Source organism: Dendrobates tinctorius, unplaced genomic scaffold, assembly GCF_039654945.1.
Source record: "Dendrobates tinctorius isolate UK_male_01 unplaced genomic scaffold, ASM3965494v1 ptg000019l, whole genome shotgun sequence".
Classification (NCBI taxonomy): Eukaryota; Metazoa; Chordata; class Amphibia; order Anura; family Dendrobatidae; genus Dendrobates; species Dendrobates tinctorius.
In genome coordinates this window covers 66,951,077-66,964,591 of record NW_027361687.1, presented here as the reverse complement: position 1 = coordinate 66,964,591, position 13,515 = coordinate 66,951,077, and the positions used below count along the sequence as shown (strand labels likewise).

Here is a 13,515-nt window from a genome sequence, read left to right as displayed (position 1 = left end):
CCTCTATGGCACTGGTCAGTTGCACGGCATCACCTTCCTCATGGTTCCCATGCCTCTCCCCATTTCCCTTAGCACTGTCCCTTGCTCCTGCTAGTGGTTCCTCAGCCATCTCACCCTGCAGAGTGACGTGGCTGAGTATTCCTGTATCTTCAGATACATAATCATTATCAGGTGAATCATTATCAGGTAAATATAAACCTAGAATGAAGTCACCATGGCCAACCGCGACCTACCCCTTGGGCCTAAAGCACTACACCAAAAACAAAAAAGATAGATCTCTCTGATAAGAATATCTCACTAACATCAACGAACCATGCCATAAATCAGTATATAGAGTGGAGATCTGAATAAAATTAATGGGATTTTAGATAGAAATATATACATTTTATTGCACATATATAACAGCAGACAAAAATACAATAGGTATTCACATAAGGTGTGTAGACAGCAGCTAAAGAGCGCTAGTATTAGTACAAGATGGTAAATATAATACCAGACAGAGAAAATCGTGTCTCACATAGCATAATCACACAGGACCAAAGAAAAATAAATAGATCTTAATCACCACATTTTAACCAGCTGCCAGGTCGTGCAGTCCAATCTCCACTGTAAAGGTTCAAACTAAAGTAAGTTTGTATTAAGGAGCAATAAGCCTATGCATAAGGCGGAAATAGCACATAATACAGTCTCATGGTTGTTCATTAACACTGTCTGGCAAAAAAAGGTGGGTGGTTAGTGAACAGATCAGTCCAAGGCAGAAGATGTAAAGTTAAAATTAAGATATGAGATTATTTACCTTGGGACATAATAACAGCCGTGTGCGGGGGTGCCTGTGAGACGTGCAGGAGCCTCGACCCGCGTTTCATCATCCTCAGCTTCGTCAGGAGGCGTGGTTAAAAAGAAAGGGCAAGGGGTTTAAGTATGGGAGGATGTGGATCCATCAGCAAATCGGACAAGTGGCACTGAGATGTCCAGTCTGATTGCAGAAAAAACACTTGTGGGGATCAGTTGTAGGCCTGGCGTTGGCAAAGGGGACAAGGCCTTCAGTGTGTCGGATGGTAGGGGTACTGGGGCTGGTTGATGGCTTACTCCCTTTCCAGGTTGCGGTTACTGGCTTACGCACCTCCAGCTTACAGTTGGCCTCGTAGGTGTTGGCGATCTGCACTGCTTTGTCTGCGTCTTGTGGTTCCCGAGTCCATCACGAACTGTCGCACCTCAGCTGGACAAAGATGTAGGAACTGGTCTTTTATCATCAGGTGATTCAGCTGCCTAAAGGTGATCACTAACAGTCCTTGGATCCACTGGTCAAAGTGGGTTCTGAGTCCATGCATCACATCACTGTAGCTGTCTTGTGGGCCACATTGGAGGTTTTGGAACTTTTTATGGTAAACCTCAGGAGTCAGTTGGTATTTCCTTATCAAGGCCTGCTTGATGGCCTCATAGTCTTCATCTTGGTCTGGAGGGAGTGAAGCAAATGCTTCCAGAGCTTTTCCTTTGAGCCCTGGGGTTAAATATCGGGCCCATTGGGTCTCAGGCAGCTGGTACAGTCTGCAGGCTTTTTCAAAGCCCCGCAGAAAAATTTCCAACTCCCTATCCTTTTCCATCGCAGGAAAATGCTCCGGCCAGGGTTTAAGAAACTGAGCGCTTCTGGAGTCACTGCTGACCTGGGAAGACATCTGCCCCTGGATTCGGGCTAACTCCAGTTGGTGCTGTCTCTCTTGGTATTGCTAGATCATGTGCATGGAGTTGTTTCAAAGCCATCTGTAGGTGGGGATCCACGCTGCCCTGGTTGAAAATAGGGCTGGCATTCAGTGGTTAGACCTCCGCAGCAGAACAACCTGTGCTTGGACTGGCTCTTGCGTCCCCTGGCTCTGCTTCAAGTCGCACCAGTTCCAGGACCATTTGGTTTTGGTTTTTGCCATGAGGGTCAATGCCTCTGGTCTTACATATTCCAGGAAGAATATATGCTGCTTATACCAGGCTCATCCAAGCACAGCCATAGTTGCCAAATAAAAGATAGAGAAGAAACACGAAGAGAAGGGGAGGGGGTAACTGTTATGCACACAGTAATGTCTCAGCACTAATAAACACTGAACCGTGCAAGTTTTTAGTGAGAGGAATGATTACTCAAACAAGATCACTAATGCTCTGCCACCAATATATCAGGGATTTGCTTGTCTATCCCATTTTCAAGTTCCAGTTAGGTGCTTCAGTTATTTAAGCTATAACGTATATTTTCCTGACATAAGGTACATGTGAATGCGTTGCAAGTGCGCCATACAAGAATGGCATCAGATATCGTTTCTTAAAGAGCAGGGGCCTCGGGGTCCATATGTGGTGGCCATACAGATGATTTCCACACCGGAAGAGCGACGGGAGTGTGCAGCCCACCCTGATATATGGCTGACTGCAACGGTCGCAGCTCCTGCGGCTCGACAGGGGGAAGTGGTGCCTAGACTGAATGAAGCAGCCACAGCTAAATCATCAAAGTCAGAGGTCCAGGAATCCATGGGGCTACCTCTGGGGGGGCACAGAGTAGGAGAAATAGTGGAGACTCCTCCAGCAGATCCTTGACTCATACATACATCGTGGTACAGGGTCCAAATGCGACCCACTATACCAATCAGCGGCCGTGTATTGACTGATGTGGCCCCTTTAAAATGTTGTGCTAGTTGCACCTGCTGGATTACAGAGACTGTTCCGCATCTCTAATAGGGAAGTGGGCCCTTTTAAGCACCAGGATCCGGTGCCAGTGGTGACCAATACAGTCACAGTTGAAAGACTTTGTGTTCCCCCTTCTCCAAGTTGCTTTGCACACGGTTGCGTATCCCCTGCTGGATTACGGGGCTGAAACCCTATGAGCATTAGTTGCTATGAACTGTGCATGTAGCTGCTATAAGGACTGAACTATTTTAAATTTGAACGTTACTCATTTTAACCCTGAACTGTTCCCCCCGTTAAAAGCAGTGCATCAATGTGTTAATGTGCCCATAATCCAGAAAAAGGAGGGAGGGGGAGAAACTGTGCAGGAGGACCCGAAGAGCGAGCCGGGTCAGGACTATGAGGACTTGTGTTATGTGGCCACTTTAAGATGAACTGAAACTCTTCTGTTTTTAGGGTTTCAATTTAGCTGAAGTCATGTTTGATCGGTGGTGTCAGCCAAAGATTGCATACGGTTAGTAAATTGAGTTATGTTTACAGGAGCCATCATGCTCAGGGACGACCATGTTTTAGGAGGGAGGGGTGTAAGGTGGTGGTGGGGAACCTCGATTGCCTCCCCTCTCCTACACACTGGGCCCATATGGCACCTCAATAGTTCCCTTATGTTTTAAACTGTTCTGCTGTGTTTTGGTGTTGTGTGTTGTGCTGTCATAAACTAATATGTAATGTGTTGTATGTGCTATATAACTGCCTTGTAAATAATTAGCTCAGGGACAGATGGAGTTAAGAAGGGGGCCGGTCCAGCCGGCTTACAGGGAAGTGATTTCCTGTTTCTCCAGCAGTCAGTGCCTGGACAGGCTTGCCCAGGGCAAGATGCCCTCCATGGCTGGGAACAGAGGGTGCCCCGGTCCAGCGAATGGGAGCTGCTATAGACTATCGTACAATGCAGATGGGCACTGGTTATGTGGGAACGACTGCAGATAGACTGGTGGCTCCCAAAATCCGGATGGGAGCTGTAGATGCTGAATAACTTGGTGAAGATGCAGGGAAAGCGCAGGAAGCATTACTTTATTTGCCTCATGTTCATTAAAAGTTTCAAACGTTGGAACGAAATCATGGCTTGTGCTGCATCCGGAGGACACATGCACAGTGTTAAGAGTGACCGTTTGATGGAGGTAAATGACTGTGCCGCAGGGCTGGGACTTTATCTGTCTTTATATGTGCAAGGGGCCGGAGTGCTTACTGACTATGATTTAGTAGACTCACCTACAACTACCACCCTGTGTGACCTTGTTACAATAGCACCACAGTAAAACATACACAGCAGCAGTAACGCAGCCAGATGCATTCTGAGCAGTCTAAACCAACTGTCAAGTTCTCTTTAAGGGACAGCATGACAGCATGAGAATAATAGGGACATGTAGGGACTCCTATTTATGGAAGTCCTTAAAGTGGCGCCTCCTAAATACCCGCTCCCCTACTCTCCACTGCCCCCCAGGCCAGAGAGAAGAAAAAAAGAATTACAATATGATAGTTATTACGAACTAGATGGAGGCCCGATGCTATCGCATCGGCAGGGCGGTATTGTAACGATGGATGCAGGCTTTGCAGCTTTGAGAATCTCTCCCTTCACATGTGCTCACCCACCTATCCACTCTCTCTTTCCCATGTGCTGGCTTCTCCCGTCTGTGCTCTGTTCTTTGTCCTGTCTACCTCATGTGCTATCCCTCTTGTCTGCTGTCTATCTACTTCCTGTGCTGTGTTCTCCCCTCATGTGCTGTCCCGTTTGAACTGTCTCCCCCTGTGCTCTGTCTCTCTCATCCCTGTGCGCTTTCTCTCTTCCCAATCTGCTGTCTTCTCTCATGTCATCTCTTCTTCGACCTGTGTACCCCATGTGCTCTCCCCCTTGTCTTCTCTCTATCTCTCCATCACTGTGCTGTCTTCTTCCCTCATGTGTTCTCTCGCTTGAGCTATCTCCCCCCTGTGTGTCCTCTTTCCTATGTGCACTCACCCCTCCACTATGTTAAAAAAAGTAATTTTAAAAATTGTATGTGTCTGACAGTGTACAGAACATACCACAGCTCCTGGGCAGGGGAGGAAGCAAAAGACAATACTGACATTAAAGCAGGAGATCGCAGAGGATATATTTTGTGAGGACGTGATGTATATGGACTTTTCAAAAGCTTTTGATACGGTGCCACACAAAAGGTTGATACATAAAATGGGGATAGGGGAAAATATGTGTAAGTGGGTTAAGAGCTGGCTCAGGGATAGGAAACAAAGGGTGGTTATTAATGGAGCACACTCGGACTGCGTCACGGTTAGCAGTGGGGTACCACAGGGGTCAGTATTGGGCCCGCTTCTTTTTAATATATTTATTAATGACCTTGTAGGGGGCATAGAGAGTAGAATTTCAATATTTGCAGATGACACTAAACTCTGCAGGGTAATCAATACAGAGGAGGACAATTTTATATTTCAGGAAGATTTATGTAAACTAGAAGCTTGGGCTGACAAATGGCAAATGAGCTTTAATGGGGATAAATGTAAGGTCATGCACTTGGGTAGAACAAACAAGATGTATAATTATGTGTGTAATTGTAAAACACTGGGCAAAACTGTAACTGAAAAAGACCTGGGTGCATGGGTGGACGACAAACTCACATTTTGTGGCCAGTGTCAGGCAGCTGCTGCAAAGGCAAATAAAATAATGGGATGCATTAAATGAGGCATAGATGCTCATGAGGAGAACATAATTTTACCTCTATATAAGTCACTAGTGCGACCACACTTAGAATACTGCGTACAGTTCTGGTCTCCGGTGTATAAGAAAGATGAAAACCTCAGAAAGAGGAAAAAATCCTCAAAAAAATCAAAAGAAAACCAGACAGGCCTAAATACATCTGCACTAACCAGGGTGTAGCGGACCCAAGTAAAATGGCAGCTGCACAGGTACAATAATACCTAATGAAATAGCCAGCCTACAATCAGGGATTGGCCATATGGTACACCAGTGCAAAAAAATAATCCGCATGTGGCAGTGTTCACACAGAGAATGCAGAGCATATGGTTCACAGCCTCTTAGTAACACCATATAGGGGGCTGCCCAGTGCTAGCTATAATGCATCCTGTGTGAACAGAGGCCACATGCGGGTAATTTTTTTGCTTGGGTGTACCACATGGCCAATCCCTGATTGTAGGCTGGCTGTTTCATTTGGTATTATTGCACTTGTGCAGCTTCCATTTTACTTGGGTCCGCTGCACTCTGGTTAGTGCAGATGTATTTAGGCCTGCCTGGTTTTCTTTTGATTTTTTGGAGGATTTTTTCCTCTTTCTGAGGTTTTCATGTTAGAGTAGGACTGGCAAGGAACTTTGACGCAGTTTGTCAGCTTCCGTATTATAGCCATAATATCAACCAATACCTTACATATATTTATATTTTTTAGTGCACTGTATATCTTTTCAGGGTGCAGTTGGGCCCAAGTGGTTCTGCTAACTGTGGCCTCTGTTCACACGGGATGCATTCTAGTTGGCACTGGGCAGCCCCCCTATATGGTGTTACTAAGAGGTTGTGAGCCAGAAGCTCTGCATTCCCTGTGTGAACACTGACACATGCGGATTATTTTTTCTGCACTGGTGTACCACACGGCCAGTCCCTGATTGTAGGCTGGCTGTTTCATTTGGTATTATTGCACCTGTGCAGTTGCCATTTTACCTGGGTCCACTGCACCCTGTATTAGTGCAGATGCATTTGGGCCTGTCTGGTTTTCTTCTGGTCTATAAGAAAGACATAGCTGAACTGGAGCGGGTGCAGAGAAGAGCGACCAAGGTTATTAGGGAACTGGGGGGTCTGCAATACCAAGACAGGTTATTACACTTGGGGTTATTTAGTTTGGAAAAAGTAAGGCTTAGGGGTGATCTTATTGCAATGCATAAATATATGAGATATATTAAATATATACCTTTTAATGATCTTTTTACTCTTAGACCTGTGACAGGGACAAGGGGGCATCCTCTACGTCTGGAGGAAAGAAGGTTTAAGCATACTCACAGACGCGGATTCTTTACTGTAAGAGCAGTGAGACTATGGAACTCTCTGCCATATGATGTTGTAATGAGTGATTCCCTAATAAAATTTAAGAAGGGGCTGGATGCCTTTCTTGCAAAGTATAATATTACAGGGTATATACACTAGTTTCCTTCATATTGCGTTGATCCAGGGAGCTAGTCTGATTGCCGTATGTGGAGTCGGGAAGGAATTTTTTTCCCCAATGTGAAGCTTACTGTTTGCCACATAGGTTTTTTTGTCTTCCTCTGTATTAACATGTTAGGGAAGGTTAGGATAGGATATGGGTTGAACTAGATGGACTTAAAGTCTTCCTTCAACCTTAATACCTATGCTACTAGGTTACTATGTAACAGTCAGTGAAATATTTTATCTCACAAAATGAATCCTCTGTGATCCCCTGCTGTAATGTCAGTATTGTCTTTTGCTTCCTCTCCTGCCCAGGAGATGTGGTATACTCCGTATACAGTAAGACACAGAGAATTTTTAAAATGAACTTTCGTTCATGGGAAAACCCCCTTAATGTGCCCGGCTTCCTCTGCCTGTAGACACGTCGCGCATCTGCCGCCGGGATCACCCGAATGATTAACTGCGCCTGGACGGAATTCGCGCAGGCGCAGTAAATCAGACTGCCGAATCATTCGGCTGATCCCGGCGGCGTGTTCGCGACGGTGTTCCACTCGTGGTACCGCGCAAGAGGCTGCATACGGCGTACACAGTGTGTGTGTGTGTGCGTGGTGCGTACGGCGTATACAGTGTGTGTTTGTGTGTGTGTGTGATGCGTACAGCATATACAGTGTGTTTGTGTGTGTGTGGTGCGTAAGGCATATGCAATGTGTGTGTGTGTGTGGGGTGCAACAGTGTTCCACTGGTAGTACCGCGCAAGAGGCTGGTACCACCAGCAGTTTCCATATTGAGACACCCATCACTTGGGTGTTCCAATATGGCGGTCAGTGAACTTCTGCCGCTTGGAATTCTGGGATCCGGACACATCTGGACAGAATAGGATGTGAAGACATTGCAAAGTAATAATATTAGTAGAAGCTTCAACTTATGACAGTCACACGAAATTTTTCATGTGAAATTTATTTTGCTTTAGCTGAGGCATTGTTACAGTATCTATTCTTCAATAAGTTTCGTTTATTATTATTTTTTGTTTACTTAGTGATTACCTTTTTTTCTTTTTCTTTTTTGTTGCATTTTTCACATGACAACTGATGTCATTCTATGTGAAAATTTGTGATCAATGAAGGAGTCGTAAGACAAAAACGATAGGAAATGAAAAAAAAAATGTAACAAAAAAGCCACACGCTCTAAAATACTTTAGTTATTAAATACAGGCAACAAGATATGCGGAAAAACGTGCATGAAAAATTCATGTAAAATAACACCAGGAGGTAAAAAGTAGCAGAATTTTAAAGCTGGTGTAAAACAAAGAGTTTTATATAGTTTTTCATCATAACAGCTGGTCCTCGACAGGCAATATTTGCCACGCTCTTTGGTCCGTGCAGGTGGCTACCGAGCAGCTGGCAGTGGCAGACACTATTACTAGGTTGAAGCATGTCTAGACCCCTGTCACTGGCTGGTAATTTCTGGGGTCTAGGGCTTCTACGTCCTAGGATCTACTCCCACATACAAGGCCATAATAGTCATCCATCATTCCTCATCTCTATACAGAACATTTCACAGTACTGCAAACACATAGGAAATGTATAAAAACCAAGTTAAATATTAATTTGGAAGAAATACTTACAAGAATTAACAAGGAACATTAGTAGCAGTGGAAGCAGCATCTTAAGCATCATGCTAAAATAGTGAAGTGACGAGGAAGGATGTGGTTGGTCTCACGAAAAGACGGAAATTACACTCAACGACTGTGCAATTTAGATTAGAGCAGTAAACACACCCAACTGCGGCTTAATTCATAATGTGGCGCCCCCAGGAGTATGGACGCCACAGTGGCATTACCTTCCCCCTAGGGAGTGTGATGTCATGTTTGGAAGCAATGAAGGGTCTCTCTATCAGTTAAATAAAACACACAGCACAGTTCCCACTCCAGGCCAGCAGAGGGAGCTCTGAACCAAAACTTGGGGAAGAGATGCTTTCTGGGGGCCAGGAAGGGGAAATTAGTTAGTTTGTGTGAGGAGGGCGAAGTGTGTGGATGTGAGGAGAGGAGCTGGAAGATTGAGCAGAGTTAAGGCTCACTTCTAGCTGTAGCGCATGATCTGGAGTCCGGTCTCCAAGGTTGTACGGATACTGATGTTCCTGCAGCAGAAACCAGAGGAATAGGAAGCTGTAAATGCTTTGTTCCCACATAAGACTCGGAGTCACAACAGCAAAGTGTGAGCCAGAGGAAGAAGGCTACAGCTGTCTGCCATACGAGGGAATTCTAGAAGAGAACAAGCAAGTGGAACATCAGTGTAAAGGCTCATTCACATGTCAGTATTTGGTCAGTATTTTGCATCTGTGTTTGTATGCCAAAGCCAGGAATGGAACTTACTGAGAAAAAAATATAATTGAAAGACTGACTCCTGTTCCTTATTTTGGAGACATTCCTGGTTTTGGCATACAAATACTGATGAAATACTGATCAAAAATACTGATGTGTGAAAGAGGCCTAACACAGTACTGCAAGTACCTCAAATAAGCGCTAGAAAGGAGACTACACAACCCATCTGCATAGTGAGATTCCTAAGTTGCTTCCAATCTGGCCAGCCTCTGTTCCATCTGTAATCTGGATTCTGGACTGCATTTGCCAAGCAAAGTAAAGGTAAAAGAAACTACACCCTGTTGTGTCATTGCCTTCTTCCTGCAACCTCTTCAGCACTGCTACATCTCTGTGCCTAACACTGCACCCTCTTCCTCAACACCTATTCTCACTGCCCTGGGACTACAGCTCTACCTGTGGGGAGCTATTACATCTTGCTGCCATATACCATCTGTCCCAGAGGATCTGCCTGCAGCGTCGGCTTAACCCCTTCATTGCCGAGCACCACAGGTGGCGTCACGTATCATCCCCTTACAAACTTTATTCAGCCACTCTTAACCCCTTTTACATGGACGACCAGGGCCACGGACCGGGTTACCACTACTGTGACACATCCCTCTGAGATACCGGCCCGGTACCGAGTACCCGACTGCCCTGGCGGGCGATCCATTTTGGCATCACGAACAGGATTTACGGAGCCCGGTGTCCCCGGGTCCTCTGTGCCAGAAACTGTCTTGTGTGCCATAGACTATCTGCGCAATTGCCGCCATTACCCCGCGGGAAGCCAAAGGGGCAGGCCGTCGTGGGCAGAGCCAGCCAAAAAGCGCGAAAAAGTGAAGTGCTGCGTGGGAAGAAGCCAGCGCGCAGGAAGTGAGGAGCAGAGGCCTGCAATCCCAGTGTCCGCCCTATCATCCAGCCTGCAAAGCGGCAACCGGTAAGCCAGCGCAACCCAGGGCCTGGCCAACGTTAACTAGGGGGGGAAGAGGATGACTGAGGCAAGAGCAGAAGCAGCGGTGGACGCCACCGCACCCCCCACAGTGCCGCAAGATGCAGGGGCCAGTGCAGCTGCGGCTCCAATGGCACCGGAGAATCCAGCAGCCAGTGCCACTTCTAGAGCGCAGCAGGAACAAGTGCTCATCGCAGCAGTCCCCATAATGCCGCTATCCATGCCCTATATACCGGGAGCAGCCTGGCTACCGCAGTTGAGTCACATACCCTGAGTGAATTTAAAGAGAGACTGTGCAGTTTGTTTGAGGGGTATCCTCTGTCTGAAAACCAAAAAGTGAACATCCTTATTGGGCAGCTAACTGGTGCAGCGCAAAGGGAAGTAAAAGCTTGTCAGGACACTGATAAAGAGACTGTTAAAAAGATTCTGGCTAAGCTAAGAAGCACCTTTGACACCTGCACTGCAGCTGAAATAAAGATGAGATTCTTTGGGTGTAAGCAGAGAGCGCAGGACAGTATACGGGACTATGCTCTTATCCTGCAGGAGGCGCTGCGAGCCATAAAGCAGATTGACCCAGACAGTGTGAAAGATGGAGACAGACTGTTAAAGGAGCAATTTATTGAGGATCTCCTATCCAGTACCCACAGAGCACAGCTGCGCATCATAGCCCTACAAAACCCTGACCTAGACTTTGCAGACTTCAAAGACAGGGCTATTCTGGTGCTGCATGAACCAAATGTCAGACGTCCAGTGCCCCCTAGGCGCCCAACGATCACATACCACCAAGAAGCAGCATCTTTCCCTCCCAGCCCTGTGGGGGCTGACGCACAGACTCTGGATAATGATCAATCTACAGAACTGCGCCTTCAGGTCCAAGAGCTGACCAAAAATATGGCTGCACTTGCCAAAACTGTGCAGTCCATGCAGGCATCCTCAAAGGAGAAGATCCAGCTGGCCTCCAGTCCAGAGAATGTCCCATGGCTACGGAAGAAGAGGATCCCACCACTCCGAGGGAGAAGCAACGATCGATATGACCAGGACGGACGTCCCATCTGTCGTCACTGCCACAAGGCAGGCCACATCGCAAGATTCTGTCCTTTAAACGAGCAACCCCTGGGGCAGAGGGCCAACCCCCAGGAGTAGGACCGCAAGACCCAAAGAACTGGCGAGCCAAGTATGGTGGAGGGAGACCGGTCCTCCCAGTGGTGATTGATGGCATCCCCATGAATGCTTTGCTGGACACTGGCTCTCAGGTGACAACTGTGCCATATATCCTTTACAAGCGGTATTGGGCTGACTCCGAACTTACCCGTGGCCCAAGTGATGAACTGACAGTAGTTGCCAGGAATGGTCAGTCTTTACTGCAAGTAGGATGTAAAGAGATTACCATTAAAGTGGGGCGAGTAGAGTTAAAATCTCAAGGTCTGATAGTTGTAGACATTGATCGACGAGAATGTAACCCAATGATGACCTTAGGTACTAATGTGATTGAAAATTGTCTTGCCGAGGTTATTGTTTTGTTGCATCAGGTAGCCGAGACTGCTGCTTCCAGTGAACGAGTCCTGCAGAAGGAGATCAAGGCCCTGATGCAAAGACAGCAGGTAGAACTGTCTTGCGGAGAAATTGGCAGCGTCAGAGTGAGTGATTCCTTCTCCATTGCGATACCCCCCGGAGGTGAAATGTTAATTTGGTGTCGGGCAGCCATAGGCCTCAGAGGAAAAGATTACCAAGCATTGGTAGAACCAGTGTACTCGGATAGCCGGCCCACTGTCCTGACAGCCAGAGGGGTAGTTGATGTCCCCAAAGGGAGAGTACCTGTACGCCTCTTGAATTGTGGGGAAGAGGAGGCCACAATACTTCGGTATGCCACAGTTGCTAAGCTGTTTACTGTCAGCAACAACGCCATACAGGCAGCAGAGCCCTTGGTCTCGTCTGACCAGGTGGAGGGCAATGGCTCTGTAAAGCAGCTGGAGGAGTAGTGTCAGCAGCTGCAGGTGGGAACTGACTCCACCCCTTCATACCAAAAGAGTGGGGTTTACCGAGTGACTCTGGAGTATGAGCGGGTATTCAGTAAACACCCCCTAGACTTTGGGAAGGCAAAAGGGGTTCAACACCATATCCCCACAGGAGATCATCCACCCATTAAAGAAAGGTACCGGCCTATACCCCCAACACAATACCAATGTGCCAAAAGTATGTTGCGGGAAATGAAGGAGGCTGGTGTGATCAGAGACAGTTGTAGCCCCTGGGCAGCCCCAATAGTCTGTGAAAAAGAAAGATGGTACCATGAGAATGTGTGTTGATTACAGAAAAATTAACAGCATTACACATAAGGATGCCTGCCCATTACCCAGAATTGAGGAGTCATTAGCTGCACTTAAAACTGCTAACTATTTTTCCACCTTAGATCTCACTAGCGGGTATTGGTAGGTTCCCGTGGCAGAGGCAGACAAGGAGAAAACATCATTTACCACCCCAATGGGTCTCTGCGAGTTCAACTACATGCCGCTGGGGCTCTCCACCGCCCCTGGGACATTTCAACGGCTAATGGAGCGCTGTCTTGGACACAAGAACTTCGATACAGTCCTGTTGTACCTTGATGATGTCATTGTTTTCTCCAAGACTTATGAAGACCATCTGAAGCACCTGGCTGAGGTGTTTGAAGCCTTGTCCAACTTTGGCCTGAAAGTGAAGCCATCCAAATGCCACCACCTGAAGCCCAAGGTACAGTACCTCGGTTACGTGGTGAGTGCAGAAGGTGTGGCACCGGATCCTGACAAAGTCACCCTCATCCGGGACTGGCAGAAGCCCAGCAACCTCCATGAGGTACGTCAATTCCTTGGGTTAGTAGGCTACTGGGTCACCCTCGCACACCCAGGGCAGCGGGGGTACTCGGTACCGGGCCGGTGTCAAGGCGGGAATGTGTCACAGCAGCGGCGACCCGGTCCGTGGCCCTGGGCGCCCAATATCAATGGCGGTGATGTTAATGGTGCTAAAGTTTATATGAATAGTTCGTGATGCCACCCGTGGTGTTTGGCAAGTAAGATGTTGAGCCAACGCTGCATGCATATCCGCTGGGACTGATGGTGTGGTGCAGCAGAGATGGTATAGCTCCCCACAGGTGGAGCTGTAGTCCCAGGGCAGTGTAGGTGCAATGGATGAGGAGAGGCACAGAATGGTATTGATGCTGGTACCCAGGTGTAGTGGTGCGGGAATAACTGGAGGACACCAGAGTATGCGGTTCCAAAGCTTTACTCACTGTTTGCAGTTCACACAACTGCCTGCCTCTGTACTGTGTTCTCCAGGTCAGGGCTCCAGCCAACCTCCAGGCAGGATAGGATTCTCCCTTCCACA

The 13,515-nt window shown here is 47.3% G+C and overlaps 1 protein-coding gene across 1 annotated transcript in view; it reads right to left on the bottom strand.

Annotated features, from left to right (window-relative positions):
* Nucleotides 1–8,562, bottom strand: part of LOC141083026 (SLAM family member 5-like) — a 151,887-nt gene extending 143,325 nt beyond the window's left edge. The window contains exon 1 of the mRNA XM_073567171.1: nucleotides 8,481–8,562. Coding sequence (XP_073423272.1) covers nucleotides 8,481–8,532 — 52 coding nt within the window. The 5' untranslated portion in view covers nucleotides 8,533–8,562. The remainder of the gene's footprint in view (nucleotides 1–8,480) is intronic.
* Nucleotides 8,563–13,515: the final 4,953 nt, after the last annotated feature.